The 22,143-nt window shown below is 36.9% G+C and overlaps 1 protein-coding gene across 4 annotated transcripts in view; it reads right to left on the bottom strand.

Annotated features, from left to right (window-relative positions):
- ZFR (zinc finger RNA binding protein) overlaps window positions 1–22,143 on the bottom strand; it is an 86,123-nt gene that overhangs the window by 57,776 nt on the left and 6,204 nt on the right. For 2 of the 4 annotated variants that reach the window (XR_013378707.1, XM_077896335.1), the window contains exons 3-6: window positions 9,499–9,522; window positions 7,736–8,018; window positions 5,002–5,146; window positions 2,805–3,023 (exon numbers count right to left, since the gene is read on the bottom strand). Coding sequence is in view for 3 of the 4 variants with exons in the window: in XM_077896335.1 (XP_077752461.1) it covers window positions 2,805–3,023; window positions 5,002–5,146; window positions 7,736–8,018; window positions 9,499–9,522 (671 nt within the window). In the remaining variant the exon portion in view is untranslated. Of the gene's footprint in view, window positions 1–2,804; window positions 3,024–5,001; window positions 5,147–7,735; window positions 8,019–9,411; window positions 9,453–9,498; window positions 9,523–22,143 lie in introns of those variants that run through there. The other 2 variants (XM_077896337.1, XM_077896336.1) reach the window with 2 other exon arrangements.

The following is a 22,143-nucleotide window of genomic DNA, read 5'->3' as shown; positions in this document are numbered from 1 at the left end:
GAGTCAAGATAAAAATGGAGTATTCTACATTAAAGGAAAGTGAAACAAAGATATGACAACCAAGTACAATACATGATCTTTGATTAGACCCTGAATTTAAAACATAGCACAAAGACACCAAACACATAGAAAGCTCAGCCATAAAAAACACTTGTGGACAACTAAACAAATTTGATAACAACCATGTTCAATTCCTTTTTATGATTTGCATGTGGTAATGTAAAAGAATGCCCTTATTAGGAAATACTGGCTGAAGAATTCCAGGAAAAGCATCAGGTCATCTGTAACTTATAATGCTGACCCATTTGAAAATAGGTTTTAAGAGATAAAGCAAATATGGTAAAATACTAATAATTGGTAAATCTAGGTAAATGGTATACAGACATTTATACTATGTTTTCAAATTTTTTGCAGACTTAAAATAAAAGGCTGGGAAAAATATAAATCAAAAGAATCATGTATCATGCACTCAGTGACATAAGAACATTTACAATGAGAAAAAAGCAATTAATAGTATGCATTAGACAAATTCATTTTTATAAAAAACATATATATACTGCATATGTATATTCCCATGAAGAAAACTAAAGACATGCACCAAAATGTTAATGGTAATTAGTATCTAGGGGTACATGTCTAGGGATTTAATTTTTTTAATCTATAGTTTTTAATTTTATTTAAAAAATTTTTATAGTTTATGATTTTATTTTATTTATTTTTATTTATGATAGAGAGAGAGAGAGAGAGAAAGAGAGAGAGAGGCAGGCAGAGACACAGGCAGAGGGAGAGGGAGAAGCAGGCTCCATGCCAGGAGCCCGATGCAGGACTCGATCCCGGGACTCCAGGATCGTACCCTGGGCCAAAGGCAGACGCGAAACCGCTGAGCCACCCAGGGATCCCCCGAGTTTATAATTTTAAATGATGTATTGCTCATGTAATATAGCAGTAAATAAAAATAATTAACTTCATTCTAAGTAAGATATATTCAAGTAATTGAGGCAATGGAAGAGAGCTAGAAAAGAGGAAGAGGAGAACATATATAACAGAAGCAATAATAGGAAAGGAAAATTCGTACTCCTTATTTTGTTGAATGTACATTAAAAAAAAAAGTGTGTCCAGTCAGATTTCACCGAAATAATTCCATTTACAGTTATAACTGATTAATCAGAGATAAAGAGGGGCAGAAAAGTTGTATGGGTGCAAATCTGAATGACAGATCCTAAGAATAACAACTTCTCCTCACTCTCAATTCATTTCTGCATGGTTGTCACAGTTAACTTAAAATCTGTTTCCACTGCTCCTTTTCTGAAGATCTCCTTTTTGGCACCCTTTGGCCCACAAGATAAAGACAGACACCATAACAGAGCATTATGTGGCTTTTCACACTGACATTTCCAGCTGTATCTCCTGATATTTACCCCATATATCCTGTATTCTAGCCACAACAAACTGTTCCTAAATATTCCATGTCTGCCTAATTCACCACTGTATCCCTAGCATCTAGCATAAGCCTTTAGCAAAGGGTAAGAAATAAAAAAAAATCTCTGAAAAACAGGGCGCCTGGGTGGCTCAGTCCATTAAACATCTGACCCTTGATGTTGGCTCAGGTTGCAATCTTGGGATCATGGGAAAGAGCCCTACATTGGGCAGGGTGTGAGGCCTGCTTGAGATTCTCTCTTCCCCTCTGTCCCTCCTCCCCTACTTATGCAGTGCCCACTCTCTCTTTCTAAACAAATTTTGAAAAACAACAACAAACCAATTTTAATTCAGTAGTTTGGCTCTTAACACCAAGATGCAACAAAGAATCAAGAAGTAAGAACTAAAATTGCCCATATTGCCTTAAATCCTTCATAGAAAGAGAGGAGGACAAGGTATTGAGAAATAAGATGGAGACCAAGGAAACCAACTACGAGGTTACTGTCTATAAAAAAGCAACATGTGATTTTAATTACTGAAATAATGCAAAGTACCTCAGCTAGAAATTAGCAAAAGCAGTGGACATAGTAAGAAGGTTTTAGCGATTATACCATTCTTAATATAATGATTATTTTATTAAGGAAATAATTTCCTTAAGATAATAAACATGTCATTTTTAAAAAAAGATTTTATTTGTTTATTCATGAGAAACAGAGACACAGGCAGAGGGAGAAGCAGGCTCCATGCAGGGAGCCTGACGTGGGACTTGATCCCGGGTGTCCAGGATCACTCCTGGGGCTGAAGGCGGCGCTAAACCGCTGAGCCACTGGGGCTGCCCAACATGTGATTTTTTTTTAAAGGAAAATAAAGCTACTCTGTCCTTCCAAAAGACATGTGTTATATAACAATCTTATAGATATTTACAAAGGCTACCCAATATTTTCACCATTACTTATTCCTGATAATAAATATAAAGAAGTAGCTCCCTGTCGGCTGAAATAAACAATACAAAACAATTTGTCAGTGGTAGTCCCTGAACATTAACCTTAAGTTTTCAAATTCATTTGGAAAAGTCAGGAAAAAAATGACTCTGTAAATACTAGGTGTTATTTTTCTCTAATTGCAATGTTAGGCCCAGAACTGATACTGCTTTCAAACTCTCAAAGAGCATTTTACATTGTTATTATCTCCTGGTTTAAACAAAACAACAACATACAACATGCCAAAACACAACTTGAGTATGGTCCATTTGTCACATTTTATACATGTATCAACATCTATCAATGAATTCAATTCTTGCTATTAGAGTGACACCATTCCACAGAACATCAAGATAGTTTCTAAGAAGTTTCTAACTTATTTACTCATTTAAACACAGTTTGTCTTACCAGAATAAGTAACTGCCGTGGTACTATAAGTAGCACTCTGGGTATAGGATGGCACCACAGTAGCTGCAGCTGCTACTGGCTGTACGGTGGAAGATACGGGATAAATGGAGAAAGTAGTGGTAGCTGGACTTGGTGTGGCTGGTTTTATGGCTGTCACTTGTCGAGTTTGCTGGGCTTGTGTATACTGAGTTGCACCTTGGCTATAACCCGCTTTGGGGGCTAAAATAGGAAAGAGTTATCAGAAAATTAGAAAGGTGAACTTCAATAGTTGTACCAATATCCTTGAGAATTAGAAAAAGTAAGTGTAAACATCAACTGTAAATTTAATGCTAGCAATTTCTTGGTAAAAGGGTTGAAATTCTTATCACCAACTGAATAAAATCTATAACATCTACATAACATCTAAAATATAACATCTACATAAATTCTTTTACTGTCCCTTCCCAGATGCTTTATGTATTTCCCAAATAGGATTTTGTCCAAATTTACAACTAACTGAAATAGCAATAGTACCTAAAACAGGTGTAATAAAGTCTTTAGAACAGTGTGTGTGTGTGTGTGTTTGGGCTAGTCAGTCTAACTCGAGGGTTATACTTAACATTGTAAACAAAATAAAGAGCCTCAAATATGATTTTAAATCACAGTAAAATTTCACTGTTTAACTATACTGAACTTGTTCACATGTCATTCATCACATTTTTTATAATGAACTTCAGTCTAATACCAACTCATAAGGTGCCATGGACTTAATCCTTCAAACAGTTTAAATGACTACATGTTTCTGCTAAACTTTCTGCTGCCCTTGACTATATTCAAAATAAATGAATGCTTTAAGAATCTTATGAACCTTATTATCAAGCTCTAAATTAATTAATCATTTATTAATGATCACTAAAGCATACAAATATAATTCCTGATAAAGGCCCAAATATCAGGGGGTTTAGTTTAGTTTAGTTAAGGCATCTTAAATAAATAGCACTTAAGAATTTATAAAACTGTTACCTACATGTAGTATAAAACTTGATCCACATAACACACAGATGAGGACATTTTACAAAAGGAAACTAATGTCCAAGAGCTAAATGACTTGCAAGTCAGATAGTCCATGTCAGAGCTAAGACTAAAAGTTCTTCTGACTCTGAAACACAATCTACCTTTGTTAATTAATCAGGAAGTTCACTACAGCTCAGTGTACCCACAAATCATTAGAGAAGAAACTATAAGAAAAGTCGGTCATTATAATTCAAAATATTTTTATATCACTTTTAAGGGACTCATAGAAATCTTAGAATTAAAAGTACCCTAGAGAGATCTGGGTCAACTACCTCATTAACAAATAAGAGAATATTGATGAAAAGAGGTAAAAATCACTCACCGACATTAGTGGTAAAGCCAGTACCAGAAGCCAGTCCTACTCCTTCCTAATCCAAGACTCACCCACACTCTCATGATCCTTCAAAAATAACTAAAAAAGGAACTGTCTACTTTTCTGAACTCAACTTTAAATTTTCAACTGAATCTCTATCAAAAATTTCATCTCTTAAAGACTACTTGGGGTGCCTGCGTGGCTCAGCATCTGACTCCTGACTGAGATTCTTTCCCTCTGCCCCTCCCCTTGCTCCCACATTCTCTCTCTCCAAAATAAATACATCTTTAAAAAAGAAAAAGAGAAAAGGAAGACTACAAATATGTAGGCTTCTTTGAAAACAAAGTATTTCCCGTATTTAAGCCATTATATTTACTGTAATATCAGAGGCTAGAAACAGGACCAACTGTCATTACAGATCAGAGAAAGAGGAATTAAAAATATGGGCCCACAAAAGGTCTCCACTGGTTACACAAAGGCAGTCAGCAGTATGTTCTGGGTACTTCTGGGGAAGATAAGGATGTGGCCAGAAGTTATCACAACTCTTTTTGTACAACTTATTTCATAGCAGCAAGAGAACTATAAGGCAGAGACCAGAAATAAAATACATTTCTGGGAGAAAAGGACATGATTATGATTTGCCCCTATAGCTCTCTCCCTCTTGGGCACTCAAAGGCATGTAGAAGAAGAGAAGCACACAGCTAGAACCTGCTTCTTTAGATAACGTAATACAATGAGCTTAGGTGGACTCAAAAGGGTACCTTCATTAAACACACCAAACAATATATTTCAGTAGTTTTCAATGAAACTGTGTATGCTAATAAAACCCACCTGTCTGATAGTAGGTTTCAGCAACAGAAGGCTGAGGCTGGGCAGCAGCTGCTACAGCAGCAGCAGTTGCTGTGGGCTGTTGGTAGTACTGCTTACTATCATATGCTACAGCAGGAGCAGTGGATCTTACATAGGAGTAGGAGTCCTAAAGAAAGGGAATAAAAGAAAATCTTGCTATGTAAGTGAAGCGGCAGGAAAAAACTCTAACTCTACTATGTAAAAGTGTAATAAAGGAAAATGAAAAACTAACTTACAGACCTAGGTATAAAAGTCAGACTCAAAACAAAGGGCACTCAACTCTGAACTTTGAAAATAAGGTCAAACCATTTCAAGCAGCATGTTTAATTTTATTTTTTTATTTATTTTTATTTTTGTTTTATTTATTTACGATAGTCACAGAGAGAGAGAGAGGCAGAGACACAGGCAGAGGGAGAAGCAGGCTCCATGCACCAGGGAGCCCGACGTGGGATTCGATCCCGGGTCTCGAGGATCGCGCCCTGGGCCAAAGGCAGGCGCCAAACAGCTGCGCCACCCAGGGATCCCAGCATGTTTAATTTTCACATCAGAAAAAAAAAAATCACTAAAACACTTTAAAAAATAATGCGTATCTTTAAAATTCTATTAAGAAAGGGACACCTGGGTGGCTCTGTCAGTTAAGCAGCAGAATCTTGATTTAGGCTCAGGTTATGAACTCAGGGTCCTGGGATCTAGCCCTGTGGGGCCCTCTGTGCTCAGTGGGGAGTCGGCTTGAGGATTCATTCTGCCTCTCTCCCTCTCTCTCTCACTCAAATCTTTTTTTTTAAGATTATTTATTTATTCATGAGAAACAGAGAGAGAGAGAGAGAGAGAGAGAGAGAGAGGCAGAGACACAGGCAGAGAGAGAAGCAGGCTCCATGTAAGGAGCCTGATGTGGGACTCGATCCCCAGTCTACAGGATCACACCCTGGGCTGCAAGCGGCGCTAAACTGCTGTGCCACCGGGGCTGCCCTCTCTCACTCAAATCTTTAAAAAAAAAAAAAAAATTCTATTAAGAAATTCATAGCAGTTTTGCTTTAAAAATGGATTTCGTAGTAAAGACCACCTGTAAGTCTGAAGCTTTTTTACTCCAGCTTTCTTTTCATTCTTCTTTATTTACCACTATTATTTTTATTAACTTACTTTTTAAAAGTTGGCTCCATCCCCAGCACAGAGCCCAAAGAAGACCTGAGCTGAGATCAAAAGTTGGATGCTTAACCGACTGAGCCACCCAGGCACCCCTATTTACTACTATCATTAACATAATGAATAGGAGCTTCTGGGTGGAAGAGAGGAAAGGAGAATACAGGTTCCAGGGACAAGGAACACTATATAAAAATCTCCAAGGCAGTGAAGATCAAGATGAGCTGGGTGAATTCTGACACTGTACAAAGTAAGGAGGGATGAGGAGGTATGCAGGCAGGTGGAAAGGCTGAAGAAGTAGGCAGAGCCCAGAAAATGATGGGCTTCATTCACCCTATTAAAAACAATGTAATTTATTACATTCTGTTTCTGGACATAATGAAAACAATCCTAAAAGGAATTCTGAGTTTAGTAACTTGCCTAATATATAAAGATTTACTTATTTTAGGGAGACAGCTCAAGGGGAAGGGAAGAAGGAGAGAAAGAATCTCAAGCAGACTCCCCACTGAGCATGGAGCCTGATGTGGGGCTCAATCCCACAACCCCAAGGATCACAACCTGAGCTGAAATCAAGAGTCGGAGACTTAACCAACTGAGCCACCCAGGCACCTCATAACTTGCCAGTTATTAATAGAAAATACTAATATTATAATTCACATGTTGATTCATTACTTAACAAAATCAATTAATATATTTTAGAAGGAATATAGAAAAACTAGGCAAAGTTCAGAAGATCCTAAAGCAAACAAACAGAAAGTGGGTTATTAAAGGATTAGAACCAGGGGTGCCTGGGTAGCTCAGTTAGTTAAGTGTCTGACTCTTGATTTCGGCTCAGATCATGATCTCAGGGTCATGAGACTGAGCCCTGCATCAGGTTCCTCCCTCAGTGGGGAGTATGCTTGACATTCTCTCCCTCTCCTCCAGCTCCTGCACATTCTCTCAGATAAATAAATAAATTAAAAAAAAAAAGGATTAGAACCAAATTTAAGTAATTCAGTACAATAATCATAGTACTATAAAGGGGAATTGAATTAGATCTTCATATCCCCAGTAAAACTGAACCAAAAGCAACTACAGGAATAAGAGCAGCAGCAATTTGTAAAACAAATTCACATACTAAAAAAGAATACTTTGAGGGAAAGAATGTACAGGCAACAGAACTTCTGCCCTTGTTAAGTTCCAAGAGAACACTATGAATTTGGCCCATACAGTTTCGGCTCTTGGTTCTCAAAACAGGAGACAGAATAATGCCAGAGTACAAACAAGAAGCATCTTCCCTATGTCATTTTTATGAAAACCTTGGCTAAAGATTTAACCAGTAATATAAAATACTTTTAATTAAAGTAAACATAGATATAAAAAGGACCCAGGAGAATTATTAATAAAAAACTCACTAAAAGGGTACTTAATGCTTGGACTGTGCCCCTAAATTACCTTAGAATACACATTCATTTCTATCATCAGAGGTATATTTTTGAAGATCCAAGTCTGATAAGCACTGGCTTGGATATTACATCATACACTAGGGCTGCTGAAGCCTATGTGTTAAGACTACTGAAACTAGGAGTTTTCGTACCTGGTAGTTCTGTGTAGTAGCTGGGGGTGGTGGTGGTGGTGCTTCTTGTTGTCTCTGGGTATAACCATAGTCAGTTGCTGTATGTGCAGTGGGGTAGCCTCCATAAGCAGCAGCTGTTGCAGCAGCTGCAACAGCTACTGGAGCAGGCCTGGCAACTGCAACTGTGGCGGCTGCTGGTGCATAGGCAGCAGTAACTGTGTGAGCAGCTACTGGAGCCTGATGGACAGTGTAGCTAGCAACTGTAGTTGGATGAGAGTAGGCTACACCGGAAGCTGGCTGCTGGCTATATTGTGGAGTAGAAGAATAAACATAATACAATTTAATTTTAAAATCTAAGAATTTAATAAAATAAAAAGCACATTTTCAAGAAATTTAATCACAGACTACAAAACACCAAGTATCTGAACTCAGTAAGCCTAGTCAATACCATATTTATTACTGTTGTATGATTTTTAATCTTTAATCTTAATACATTAAACAGTCACACATACTATGCTTAATTAAGATTATGGACCATATCACAAAGCAGGGATGACAAACTGGGATAAAAAGCAGTATTAGGAAGAAAACTTGATGAAACTAGGAACTTAAAAAACTATTTGTTGCTCGTAAGGTTCTTTATATCTTCTACAGTTTAAAAAACATCTCTACAAAGAAATAATTCTAAAAATACTGAGCTCTAACTCCAATTATAGAAAACATTTAAAGTAAAAACTATTACCCAGTTGACTTAAATACTTCTGATACTCTAGGGCAGTAGTTCTCAACTGGGGAAGATTTTGCCCTCCAGGAACATTTGGCCATGTCTAGAGATATTTTTGATGGTCAAACTGCAGAGGAGGTGTTAGTGATATGTGCTACTGGCATCTAGTGGGTAGAAGCCAGTGATGCTGTTACATATCCTACAGTGCACAGGACAGCTACCCACAACAAAGAATTATCCAAAGAATGTCAATGGTGCTGAGGTTGAGAAATCTTGCTCTAGGGCACAAAACCTACAATGAACTATCTATTATTTTAGATAATTACCCAAGCAAGTTACAGGCAGCATTTCATTATACACATTTTTTTTCTTAAAAATGTAGTACATGTTGCAAAAGGAGACCTAAGTGAGATGCTTTGCAATCATTAACCATTTACAACTCAAAGAGCCAAAAACATTTTCCAAAACTGTAAATCAAATTTCCAGCTAAAGTTCTCAGAGTAATGTTTAACTTTTTAAATTTTAACTGTAAAATTGAGAGTCTATGTCACATAAAACCAAGGCTTACAGATGTTAAGCACATTCAAGTGTATTTGTTGTAGGTTCCCTAAAACATTCACAATTACACTTGCTAAAGCTTTATTACTAAGGCAGAAATGCCTTCTAAAAAAAGGAGAGCCCCAACCGTTATTTAGCTGACAGGTTTTAGATGACCTTAAGTCTTAATATGAGCCAACAGTTAAGAATAGCTAAGAAAAAAATACCTGACATAAGCTGAAGCTGCTCTAGTAGTGTCTGATTCATGGGTTATAGTACAGGATATTCTTCATTGCTGTGCACAACACCATACAATTATGGCATAAAATTAAAATTTGGGGCCATCACATTTTAACTCTATTAGGGAAAACACTGATAATTATAATGTATTCAAAGGGAATCAATATGAAGCTTATAAGTATGAGTAGTATCTCACATAAAAAGTGGAGGACCTGGGAACATTCAGTCTAGAAGAGGTGATTGGGGAAGATATGAGAGCTGCCTTCTAATAGAAGAGACTTACTCCATGCTGCTCCAGAGAACAGAACTAGAACCAATGGATGGAAGGGTGGCAGATTTCAGCCCAATATGAAAAAGAAAAAAAAACAAAAACTTAGAACAAAGTCCAAAGAAACTCTTATAATTTATATTTGGATGAGGTTTTCCACATTTTGATATTAAAAGTAGCTAATATTTTCTATATATATGACAATTAAAAGATAGGGAAAGGGAAATTTAAATCGTTAATAGTGGAAAAATTGGTTTGGGATTGACATATTCTATGGATAATTCCATATCCTTAAGAAAAAAATGCTAATAACATATTGTATTTCTTCAAAACTCCTAGGACTGAAAGAATTATATTTAAAATATAAATACACCAGTTCTGTGAAACTTGTATTTAACATTTACTGATAAAATTTCACACATTCAGACTACACTGCATAAAAGGAGTTTGGTTATATAAAAATTTAGATAATCTTGGATTCCTATACAGTTTCCATTCATCCCATTGTTCTTTATTATTTGTTCACACATCTTGGTCTCCAAAATTTGTCCTACAGGACAAAAAGCAGAGTAGAAACAAGATAGGGAACAGAATAGGAATGTCAAGTCAACTAGGCAAGCAATTTGACTTATACTGTCTCTGATCCTTAAAAGCCCATGTGACTAAAAAGGGATGACAATATGCTCTGGTTTAAGCCTAATGCCTCCCCATAATTTTTTTTTTTTTTTTTTATGATAGTCACAGAGAGAGAGAGAGGCAGAGACATAGGCAGAGGGAGAAGCAGGCTCCATGCACCGGGAGCCCGACATGGGATTCGATCCTGGGTCTCCAGGATCGCGCCCTGGGCCAAAGGCAGGCACTAAACCGCTGCGCCACCCAGGGATCCCCTTCCCCATAATTATTAACAGTACACTCTCACACCTATGTGTCTCAGTTTGAACGATGAATCTTATTATTATCTCCCTTCCCAGGAACCATATAACACCATGCCAGTACCCTTAGCCATTACCATATGCCTAGGGCTGCCTAACCTAACTCTGCTCTGTATAGCCAGATTACAGCTAGAACCATATCCTCTACCAAAAGCATCATGAAGAATAATGATCTAGGGGCGCCTGGGTGGCTCAGCTGGTTTATGCATCTGCTTTTGGCTTAGGTTCTGATTTGGGGTCCTGGGATCCGGTATGTTTCTCTCTCTCCCTCTGCACCCCCCCCCCCCAAACCTGCTCTCTCCCTCAAATAATGGATGGAATCTTAAACAAAAGAATAATGATTTAGTTCCAATTCCATGGGGTTAAGTGGTAGGGTAGTGGTCTGCTGTTCAGAATATAGATTCTCTGGTCTGTTATCTTAAACCCATCTGGGAAATTCTCTTTCAATCTGAAATATCCTTAGAAAAATTACTGCCTTTTATGTGATGTATATGACCAGCCTGGACTACACCAATTCAATAAATATCTAGTGGCTAAATCTAAAAAGTTAAGTAAATTTTTAAAAATACAGGTCACATCAAGTTCAAATTAATTTAAGCAAAATGAGTCTTGGGTTGAAATTTTTAAACCATGGTTTTTGCCTAGTTTGTAGTGTTAGAATAAAAGGTATTAAATTATATCCCTACATAAAATTTAAAACTTAAAGGTCATTAATGATTTTTAAAATAAGACAGGGTAAGTAAATAAAAGCCCAAATCTTGTGCCATAAAAACATATTTGTGAAATATGTAAAGTCTTTCATTTTCATCCAGTAGAAAACAAGCTTCTATTTAAATAATATCTTTTGTGAATAAGTTAAATTTAATAAACTTCAGTTTTAAGCCAGGAAAAATAAAATAATAAATCACAAAACATAAAAATATGAATGAGCAAGGTTAAGAAATACTTCAAGAATCATACATAAAATGGAAGGGCATTTCTCTTGGAGGGAGAAAAAGGAAAAGAAAGTATTTATGGAGTTATTAATATTAAAAAGTAGTAACACTTATATTTTTGGACTTAACCTGGAGGTTAATGGCCAGCTCTTTCCTTGCTTACCAGAAAGTGAAACAAGCCAGAATCCTTACCAAAATAGACACCTGACCCAAATCACCAGACAGTCGAAGAAAGCCTACTATAAACTGCAAAAGAAACAGGAATGATCCTGCAGAAAATGGATATCAAGGCAACAAATAAGAATTTTCACAAACTCTAATTTGTATCCATAAAATAAGAACTTAACACTAGTTAGAAAATAAAGCTAAGGGATATAGACAAGATCAGGATATGGAGACTATAAGAGAAAATAAATCTAGGAAGTCCAATATCCAACTAGAAAGAATTCTGGAAAAAAAAAAGGAAAGAAAAAGAAAAAGAAAAAAGAAAAGAAAAAGAAAAGAAAAGAAAAGAAAAGAAAAAGAAAAGAAAGGGAAAGAAAGAGAGAAAAAGAAAGAAAGAAAGAAAGAAGCAAATAAAAGAAAAAAATATTTCCCACTTTGGAAGGGAGGCACATATTTTCAAATTTAAAGGGCCTATAGAGCACAAAACAGAATGAAAGAACACCAGGAGACATAGCATTTCATTAACATCTCAAGGTTAAAAAATATATACATCCTTCAAGTCTCCGGAGAAGAAAAATAAGTCACCTGCATACAAACTAAACAAAACTCAGGCTTTTACTAATAACACGAGTGGCTAGGAAGCAGTAGTTTATCTTAAAAATTCAAGAGAAAATGAATATTAATAGAGTTCTCTATCTAGCTAAACCATTAAGACAGAATAGTTTTTTTTTTTCTTTTGACATTCAAGAACCGAAAAGAGTTTACCTTCTATATACCTTTTCTTTGGAAGTGATATGAAGATGTACTTTAACAAAAAATAAACCAAGAAAGAAATCATGGGATCCTATAAATAGTGGATCCAAACCCAGGAGGGAGAAGAGCCCAGGTCAGCAGCTGTGCAGCAGGCCAAAAGAGGCAATGAGCTTGGATTAGAAGTAGTAAAAAAAAAAAAAAAGGACAGAAGCCTCCAGGAGAGCCATGTCCAGGAAAATAAAGGACTGGACAATAGACAGTAGACCAGGAACCTGGAAATATATTAAGATACAATCAAGGCACCAAAAAAATTTTGGGGCAAAAAGAGAACGAAAGACTTTAGCAAAGATGACATTGCTGAAGAAACGCATGATCCTGGTAAAAGACACCACAGTCGAGCAATTAGTAGGGCATAAAAAAAAGCAAACATCCATTTGAACTTGAACCAAGGAAGATTCTTTTATTGAGTGGCACAAGGTTATAAAAATGACATACGTTAGGAATGATAATCACAAACCACCACCACCACTTGGCTCCACAGTACTATTACAGTCACAATAATAAAAGTTTCTGCTTTAAAGTTTTAGTATCAACCTAAATTACAGAAGATAAACTATGATTACAGAATATAACGTAAATGTTAATCACAAGTACAACGATAGCGAATTTGGGTGATGAAGTGGGGAAAGAGGGAAGGTAAAGCACCAGAGTTTGAAGATTCTTTTCCTAAAATATACTGAGAAACTGACTACCTATACTGGAAATGGAGTGTGTAAAAGTAAGAGAAATAGCCATATCACTGAATTTTAAGGAGAAATGAGAAGCATGAGAGGGTATGTACTAAATCTTAACTGTGATTGTAGGAAATCAAAATCTAATGCATAAAAAGTCAATAAATTAAGACACAGAAAAGCATTATTTAATGATACAGAGTTAGAAATAAAACCAGAATGTATTAAAGGTGGGGGTCTCTACAAGGTGGAATTGGGGAGAAGGGATTAGGAAAACAAGGGAACGTTGTTTTCATTAAAAGACCTTCTATGAGTGCCTGAATGGTTAAGTGTCTGACTCTTCTTGGTTTTGGCTCAGTTCATGATCTCATAAGGATGGTGAGACTGAGCCCCACATCAGGCTTCACACTCAGTGCAGAGTTGGCTTGAGATACTCTTCCTTTCCTCCCCAACTTTGCTTGCACACGCACACTTGCTTGCTAAAATAAATAAATAATTAAAATCTTAAAAAAAAAAAAAAGGCTATTCTATACTATTTTTAATTACATTATGTAATTAATATCTCCCTTACCCCTGGGGGAGGGGAGGAGCATAAAAGTATTGGAACAAAATTTTCAAACTGGCAAGCTGAATGACCAATCACAAATTTAGAATACTCCTTTCTAATTAATACAAGTCAATTCTAATTTCTACATTATTGGTCTCTAGCCTAACTTCTACTCAACTCTAAGCCCATTTTTAATGCTTTCAAATTCCCTTAATATGACCTGGCTTTACATTACACAATCAGGCATTAAAACAACTACGTGGGGATGCCTGGGTGGCTCAGCAGTTAAGCATCTACCTTTGGCCCAAGGCATGATCCTGGAGTCCCGGGACTGAGTTCCACATCGGGCTCCCTGCATGGAGCCTACTTCTCTCTCTATGTCTCTTCCTTTCTCTCTGTGTCTCTCATGAATAAATAAATAAAATCTTAAAAAAGAAAACAAAAAAACCCCAACAACTATGTGTACCAATGGCTTGTCCATATAAGTGGCATCTGATAACAAGGGAAAAAACATTTGTGTTTTTCAAAATGTGTTTTTGTGTGTGTGCGTGTGTGATTTTCAAAATGTGATCCAACTGCTAGGCTCCAGGAGGCTATCCCTTTTTCAATTACAGATTGCCTTCATATAATTTAATCCCAACAATTTATTGCAACAGACTGAATGCAGAAGCAGATCAAGAACCACTTTGAGATATTATATTAAGAAGATTTATAAAAATCTTTGTAAAGATGTAAAACAATGCTTCTTGTCTCATTACTTTTGGAAGATAGGAATATAGTTATTTTTTAGAGTTACAAAAAGAAATTTAGGCTTAACATATAGTAATCTTATTTTTAAATGATTTAATACATATTTTTAAAAATTTGAAGACAGTAAATATTAATATAACCCACATAAACAAAAGCTCTGGGGGGTCTTCAGTAGTCCCCAAACCATAAGCTTCCAGAACTACCGTTTTATGATATAGAGCATTACTTTTGAGTCTATAATAATATTCATCATTCATTTTCCTGCTCTTTAAATTGTACCTTTAAACAAAAAATTTCCTTCTATTCTGTAACAGGGTAACAGTTCTCAGGAAAAATGAGTAGTGCACATGGTCGGAGCCCCAGATCTGATGCCTACAACTGTAATACACTTATCCAGGGCTCCAAATCTCCCCCTTTATCTAGTGTGCTGGTCAATACATATTTTTCTGTGTTAGCAGACATGAAAGACATTGGGAAGCAATGGCCTAGAACTCTGAAACTCCCACAAGAAACTAACACAGAAGGTGAATTAGAAAAAAGGCCATTTCCCTCTTTAAGGAAAAACTGTAAAAGAAACTTTCCTAGCTTAGCCTTAGCTAGGAGTAAAGGGGAAAGACGTTTCCCCTAATAATTCTTTCTTTTTCTTTTCTTTTTTTTTTGAGCAAGAGAGCACGTGTGCAGGCATGGGTGGGGGAGATGGAGAGAGAAAATCCTAAGTGGGCTCTACACCTAGTGTGGAGCCCAACAGGGGGTTCCATCTCATGACCCTGAGAGAGGACTTGATCCAAAATCAAGAATTGGATGCTTAACCTACTGAGCGACTGAGGTGCCCCGCACAATTCTTTACAACAAAAGTCAGCCTACCCTTAGGTTTGGGCTCTAGAATTCACCTTATCTGACTAGGAAAATTCCAAGTTAAGAAGTTAGTTTAATATCTCTCTGAGCTGATAATGCTTTCAGATGCCGCAAAACACATTTTCCTTAAAATGCTACAATGTTCTAAGAAACAAGATGATCCCAATAAAAACATCACAACAAATCCCATAAGGAAACAAGTTACTAGAAGCCAGAGTTTGCAGGAAAAAAAATTTGAAAAGAATGTATTAGAATTATTGGACAAAAAATATAAAATAAGTACACTTAAAAAAGTAAATAGGGGCAGGGCGCCTGGATGGCTCAGAACATTAAACGTCTGACTCTTTTTTTTTTTTTTAATTTTTATTTATTTATGATAGTCACAGAGAGAGAGAGAGAGAGGCAGAGGGAGAAGCAGGCTCCATGCACCGGGAGCCCGACGTGGGATTCGATCCCGGGTCTCCAGGATCACGCCCTGGGCCAAAGGCAGGCGCCAAACCGCTGGGCCACCCAGGGATCCCTAAACGTCTGACTCTTGATCTCAGTTCAGGTCTTTTTTTTTTTTTTTTTTAAGAATTGATTGATTGATTGATTGGGGGGGAGGGGGAGAAAAGTAGGAAGGAAAGGAGGGATGAAGGGCAGAGGAAAAGGATCTCAAGCAGGACTCCTCAGCACGGAACCCATGTTGGGCTCAATCTCAGAACCCTGAGATAATGACCTGAGCTGAAACTAGGAGTCAGATGCTTAACTGAGTCACTCAGGTAGGTGCTCCTTAGCTCAGGTCTTGATCTCAGGGTTTTGAGTTTAACCTCGCATTGGGCTCTAAGCTGGGCGTGGAACCTACTTAAACAAACAAACAAACAAACAAACAAACAGGATCCCTGGGTGGCGCAGTGGTTTAGCCCCTGCCTTTGGCCCAGGGCGCGGTCCTGGAGACCCGGATCGAGTCCCACGTCAGGCTCCCAGTGCATGGAGCCTGCTTCTCCCTCTGCCTCTCTCTCTCTCTGTGCGACTATCATAAAAAAAAAAAAAAAAAAAAAAAAAAAAAAAATTAAAACAAAACAAAAACAAACAAACAAAAAACGGGTAAAGGGACTATCAAAACTGAGACAGCGACTAAGAGGTTGATCAAAAACAACCAGATGAAGTCTTAAAAGATCACAACTTCCAGAAATGAAATACCGTATATAAAAATAATCAGAAACTTATAAAGGCCATTACATAACTGATTAGACATGGCTGACAAAAAATTAGTGAACTAGAGAAGGATCTCCACAATTAGAATGTACACAAAGAGATGAAAAATATTAGAGGTTAAAAGATTAGGAAGGGAGAATAAAAAGTGGTAAGTTACATCTAAGTAGAATTATAAATGGAGAAATACAAACATCTAAAACAATGTCTGAGATTTCCCCAAATTAATGAAAGACAGCAACTCTCAGACTTGAGAGCCCCAAAGAAGACAAAGATGCACTGAAGGAAAAAAAAAAGTCTCTATACTAAGTGTGACTTCTCAAGAATCAGGACGGTAAGATTAAAACAAAAACCAGAACTGTTACCAGTAGACCCATATTAAAAGACATTTTTAAAGATTTCCTTTAGGAAGGATGAAAATGACTCAGGATGAATAAATGTTATATTTAAAAAGTGGTAAATAGGGCAGCCGGGTGGCTCAGTGGTTTAGCACCGCCTTCAGCGCAGGGTGTGATCCTGGAGACCTGGGATGGAGTCCCACATCGGGCTCCCTGCATGGAGCCTGCTTCTCCCTCTGCCTGTGTCTCTGCCTTTCTTTCTCTCTGCGTCTCTCATGAATAAATAAATAAAAATCTTTAGTAAAAAAAAGTAGATAAAATAAAAAGTGGTAAATATGAAGGTAAATTTAAGTAATTGCTGACGGGACACCTGTGTGGCTCAGCGACTGAACGTCTGTCTTTGGCTCAGGGTGTGATCCCAGAGTTCCAGGATTGAGTCCTGCATCAGACTCCCAATGGAGAGCCTGCTTCTCCCTCTGCCTATGTCTCTGCCTCTCTCTCTGTCTCTCATGAATAAATAAATCTTTAAAAAGAAAATAAGTAATCACTGACTATATATAAAATAACGGTGTTATTTAACCAACAATGACTGGTTGTGGGGTTAAGAAAATTCTAAATATTGTATAATAGCACAAAAATCAGAATTAAGATTGATCAAGGTTAAAGTATGTTAAGTGTTTGTATTATTTAGGAAGGAAAAGATAATGGATTAACTTTAGACTGATATACTCATGCTAAGTTTCTAGAGGAACTACTATAAAACAAACAATGTTTAACTTCGGACCTATAGAAGGAATGAGAAAAAGTCACCATCAAGAAAATGTAGATGACTTCTGTCACCCACATTACTGAATGTTTCTTCTCTCCTGGGAAACATTCTGTGTGTGTGCATCATTTCCAATTTTGGATAAAATGGCAAAGTAATTTATAGACAAGAGACTTTCCTTTTTCATGGCATACAAAATACAATGTGATCTTTTCATTAGTTCAACTGAATGTTCAAATTGTTAGACTTTTCTGTTTTCCAGGTCAAATTATGGAATTTTATGTGTCTACCAAATTACTGACAGATTTTTATCTTTTTTAAAAAATATTTTGTTTATTTATTTGAGAGCAGGAGAGCAAGAGTGGGGTGAGGGGTAGAGGGAGTAGCAGACTCCCCAACGAGCAGGGAGCCCAACTCAGGGCTCAATCTTGGGACTCTGGGATCATGACCTGACCCCAAGGCAGATGCTTAAACGACTGAGCCACCCAGGCGATCTCTGAAATATTTTTCTTTAAATTACATTTAATATTTTATTATGCTGAAAACAATGCAAAATTAAACTTCCTAATAGAATCACCCCAAAGACAAACCATCTTTATTCTGTACACTTGCTATTATATGCCATGCTCCCATTAACCTTTACAATGCTATCAAAATAGTAACTATCATAGAATTTTAGTAGAAACTTAACTTTCTTCTAAAAACTGAACAGGGATCCCTGGGTGCTCAGTGGTTGAGCATCTGCCTTTGGCTCAGGGCGTGGTCCTGGAGTTCTGGGATTGAGTCTCACATCAGGCTCCCTGCATGGAGCCTGTTTCTCCCTCTGCCTGTGTCTTCTCTCTTTCTCTCATGAATGAATAAATAAATAAATCTTTAAAAAAATAAAAATAAAAATAAAAAAATTTGGAATGATCAATCTTTTCCTTTCTATACCATCTATTTCTTCCCAAATTATCTTTGAATACATACATGCCTTCAGCATCTGTCTACTAACGAACTGTATGAAGTAAATTTTGGTGCATAAACATCGCAAAAGATGAAAGAATGCTGCTACACACACTTTTAGCAAATTGAGATGTTTGAGATCTTGTCACAGAATATTACATAATAAAGTCATTCTTGTTGGCTGGATAAAAATACCATATTTACTTTATCATTAGAAAAACTTTATCTTTCACTCACTGATTCCTGAGTTAAAAAAAAAAAAATTCACAGAGGACACTGTATCTGAAGATTTTTAGTCTGAGATTTTGCTTTTATAATCAATTTCACAGGCAGGCTAGTGGTTCAGCGGTTTAGCGCCGCCTTCAGCCCAGGGCGTGATCCTGGAGACCTGGGATTAAGTCTCAAATCAGGCTCCCTGCATGGAGCCTGCTTCTCCCTCTGCCTGTGTCTCTGCCTCTCTCTCTGTGTCTCATGAATAAATAAATAAATAAAAACAAAAACAAAAAAACTCTACATTAGTCTAGAGTGATGCTGTTTTTTGCGTTCATGTTACTTACTAATTGTCAAACATCTTCCTGTGTTTTCTTTTTTGCCAACACGGACAGAGTATGAACAACTTGGAATCAAGTGTGTTGAAGGAAAAAGCTAAAAGCTAACTATAAAGGTAGTGTGTGCCTCTTCTTTCTTTCATACTATCTTTAAAGATGCAAAAATTTGGGCAATGCAATGTCTTCCAATTATTTCACTATTGTATCATCCTTCTGATTCCAACATTCCTCCATTTTTCTATCGTATTAGTCTTTTTCAGGGTAGTTGGCAATAAGTTACAAGAGGACATAATTCCTAAGATAATGAAATAGCAAAATGTTTCAAGACTGGGAAAAATAAAACCCATTTTCCAATTATCATATGGTAAATCTTAGACTTATAAAAAGGATCCAATGGATCCATACAGTAACTGGAGGAAAAAATGAATTTTATTAACACTTTTGAAAATAAGGTTTTCTTTGGAAGACCTCTAAGAAAGAGGTTATGAAATGTCAATCCTTTTAACTATTTTGTAAATAAAACTGCTCAAAAAAGAAATTCACCAACTACAGGGTACAATAAAAGCTAATAGATACCATAAGGTAATTAAACCAAAGTGCCCCATAATTTTCTAAACTCAAGAAAAAATTTTCCAGCTAAAGATATGATACCCACACACTAAAGGAGATGAAAAACAAAACAAAACTAAAAATAGCCTCCAGGCACTTAAGGTCAGTTTTTATTGTCAAACGTTTTACAAACTTTCCGGGAATATTTTCAGAAGTTTTTTGATTTTATAAATGTGAATAAGGAATTATAAATGTGTAAAATAAGGTTCTGAATTTCTTAAAGTTAGGATAACCAGATATTCTGAAAGTAATGGATAGCCAATGAAGATTTTAAGCACAAGAGTGCTGAGCTGAATTCACATTTTATGAAGAGCAGTCTGTTTATAGTAAAAAATGGTTTGGGATGGGTAGGACTTGGGAGAGTGAGAGAAGCTATAAAGCCATCTTCATAAATCACAGCATTCTTTGCCCTCATCTATATGGTTATTGTTTAAAAGGCTTTTGTATTGTTTTTCCTATCAAAAGTATTAGAGTTCTTCAAATTTCTTTTCGAAAACATTCCCATTTAAAGCTACCATATCAATGTATTTTATAGTATTTTCCCAGAAATAAAAAAAAGAATATATATATATATTTTTAAAAGATTTTATTTATTCATGAGACACACACACACAGAGGCAGAGACACAGGCAGAGGGAGAAGCAGGGAGCCTGACGTGGGACTCGATCCCAGGACTCCAGGATCACACTCTAGGCTGAAGGCAGGCGCCAAACCACTGAGCCACCCATGGATCCCCGAGAATTAATATTTTATTTTCATTTAATTGATCTTCAAAAACAGTACTTCCCAATACGTTAAGCCCCTTTGATCTCTAGGGCCCTCAAGAATTTATTTGAATACGAAATTAGATCACAAAAAAATTTTTTTGAGCCCCCAGTACCAAGGTATGTGGGCAGAAAAGCAGGTTTCTAGCAAGGATCTATCTATGACACAGGGAGTGAAGTTAACCCTATCTACCCCACAGTGAGGCTGGAGAAGTGAGAAGGCCTTTCCCTATATGGATGCTGTGCATGCCCTACTGGAGACCACAAAACTTATTTTAAGCAAAATTTCATGCTAGTCTTTCTGTAGTTCCTAATAATTAGATTTTTCGTTTTCCTAGAATGGCCACCCATTAAAATTACATCAATAATTTGGTAACTATCGAGTCCTTAATCTAGTCTCTCCAAAGCCCTAACATTGATTACTACCTCTCTTCCTGTGGTTTTTATGACATTACATCTCACAGCTCTCCACCTACCCTGTATTTCTTACCTGACCCTACCTGAAACACAGATGTTCCCCAAGTTTGCAACCATGGCTCTATTTTTTTTCTTTCATTCATTCAAAGATGTTTACTAAATGACGTATGCCAGACACTGTACTTTTTTCTGGTTTTGTCCATACTCAACAGCTATAATTGGTGGGGGAGGATCACTACCATATGAATTGATACCTAGATTTATACTACCAATGCTGATTTCCCCCCTCCTTTTTCAAAGATTGTATTTATTTATTCATGAGAGACACAAGGAGAGAGAGGCAGAGACATAGGCAGGGGGAGAAAGCAGGCTCCACGCAAGGAGCCCTATGAGGGACTCAATCCCGGGACTCCAGGACCACGTCCTGGGCCGAAGGGAGGTGCCAAACCACTAAGCCACCTAGGGATCCCTATGCAGTTCTTTTTATATATATTACATTTCAACATAAAAAAATTAAAAACCTTAATCCTTTGAAGGTACAGTATTATCTTCAGATTAAAGATGAAGAAACTTAAGTATCCAGAGACTGTTTGCCTACTGACAAATGGCAAGTAGTATAGGGAACCAGGATTTGGCTCAGATAGTCTGATTTCAAAGCCCATCCACTCTCAGTCATGTCAAGGATCATAAATTTCTGTCCTGGCTCAGCATATTCATTTCCTTTGCCTAAAATGATCTTCTCTCAGGGCGCCTGGGTGGTTCAGTTAAGTGTCTGCCTTTGGCTCAGGTCATGATCCCAGGGTTCTGGGATCAAGCCCCATCAATGGGCTCCCTACTCAGTGGGAAGCCTGCTTCTCTCCCGCTCTCCCTGCTTGTGCTCTCTCATCCTCTCTCTCAAATAAATGAAATCTTAAAAAAAACAACACTCAATTTTCAGAAAGAAAGACCATGAAGTGTACCTCAAACTCCATAGTCAGAATCCTCCAATTCCCCATTTCATTATTTCATTAAAACTCAGGTATGATCATTATCATGGCATGGTTGGTTATTTTTGGGTCTCTCTCTCCTCACGCTCATCCCACAGAAATGCAAACTCCTAAGTGCAGGGACTGCACATATTGTAGATGTTCATTAAATATTTTGTGTTACTCCCTAAAAAGGTATTTTAACATACATATATACGAGAAGACTACAGACTATTTAATAGAAGACTATTAAAACAACAAAAAAGCCCAATGTAATCTTTCACAAATTTGTCCTCTACAAGCATGAATTAAAGAGCTGTACTGCACACAGCTTTCATACAACACTAAGAAATGCTATACTCTGAACAGTTACCCTAATTCTGATATAGGAGTGCCAAGGACAATTTATGACAGAGCACAGGTGTATTCCACACCTTTAATCATGT

This window comes from Canis aureus, chromosome 4 (assembly GCF_053574225.1).
Source record: "Canis aureus isolate CA01 chromosome 4, VMU_Caureus_v.1.0, whole genome shotgun sequence".
NCBI lineage: Eukaryota > Metazoa > Chordata > Mammalia > Carnivora > Canidae > Canis > Canis aureus.
Note: the sequence above shows the minus strand (reverse complement) of the source record. Positions and strands in the feature narration are given on the sequence as shown.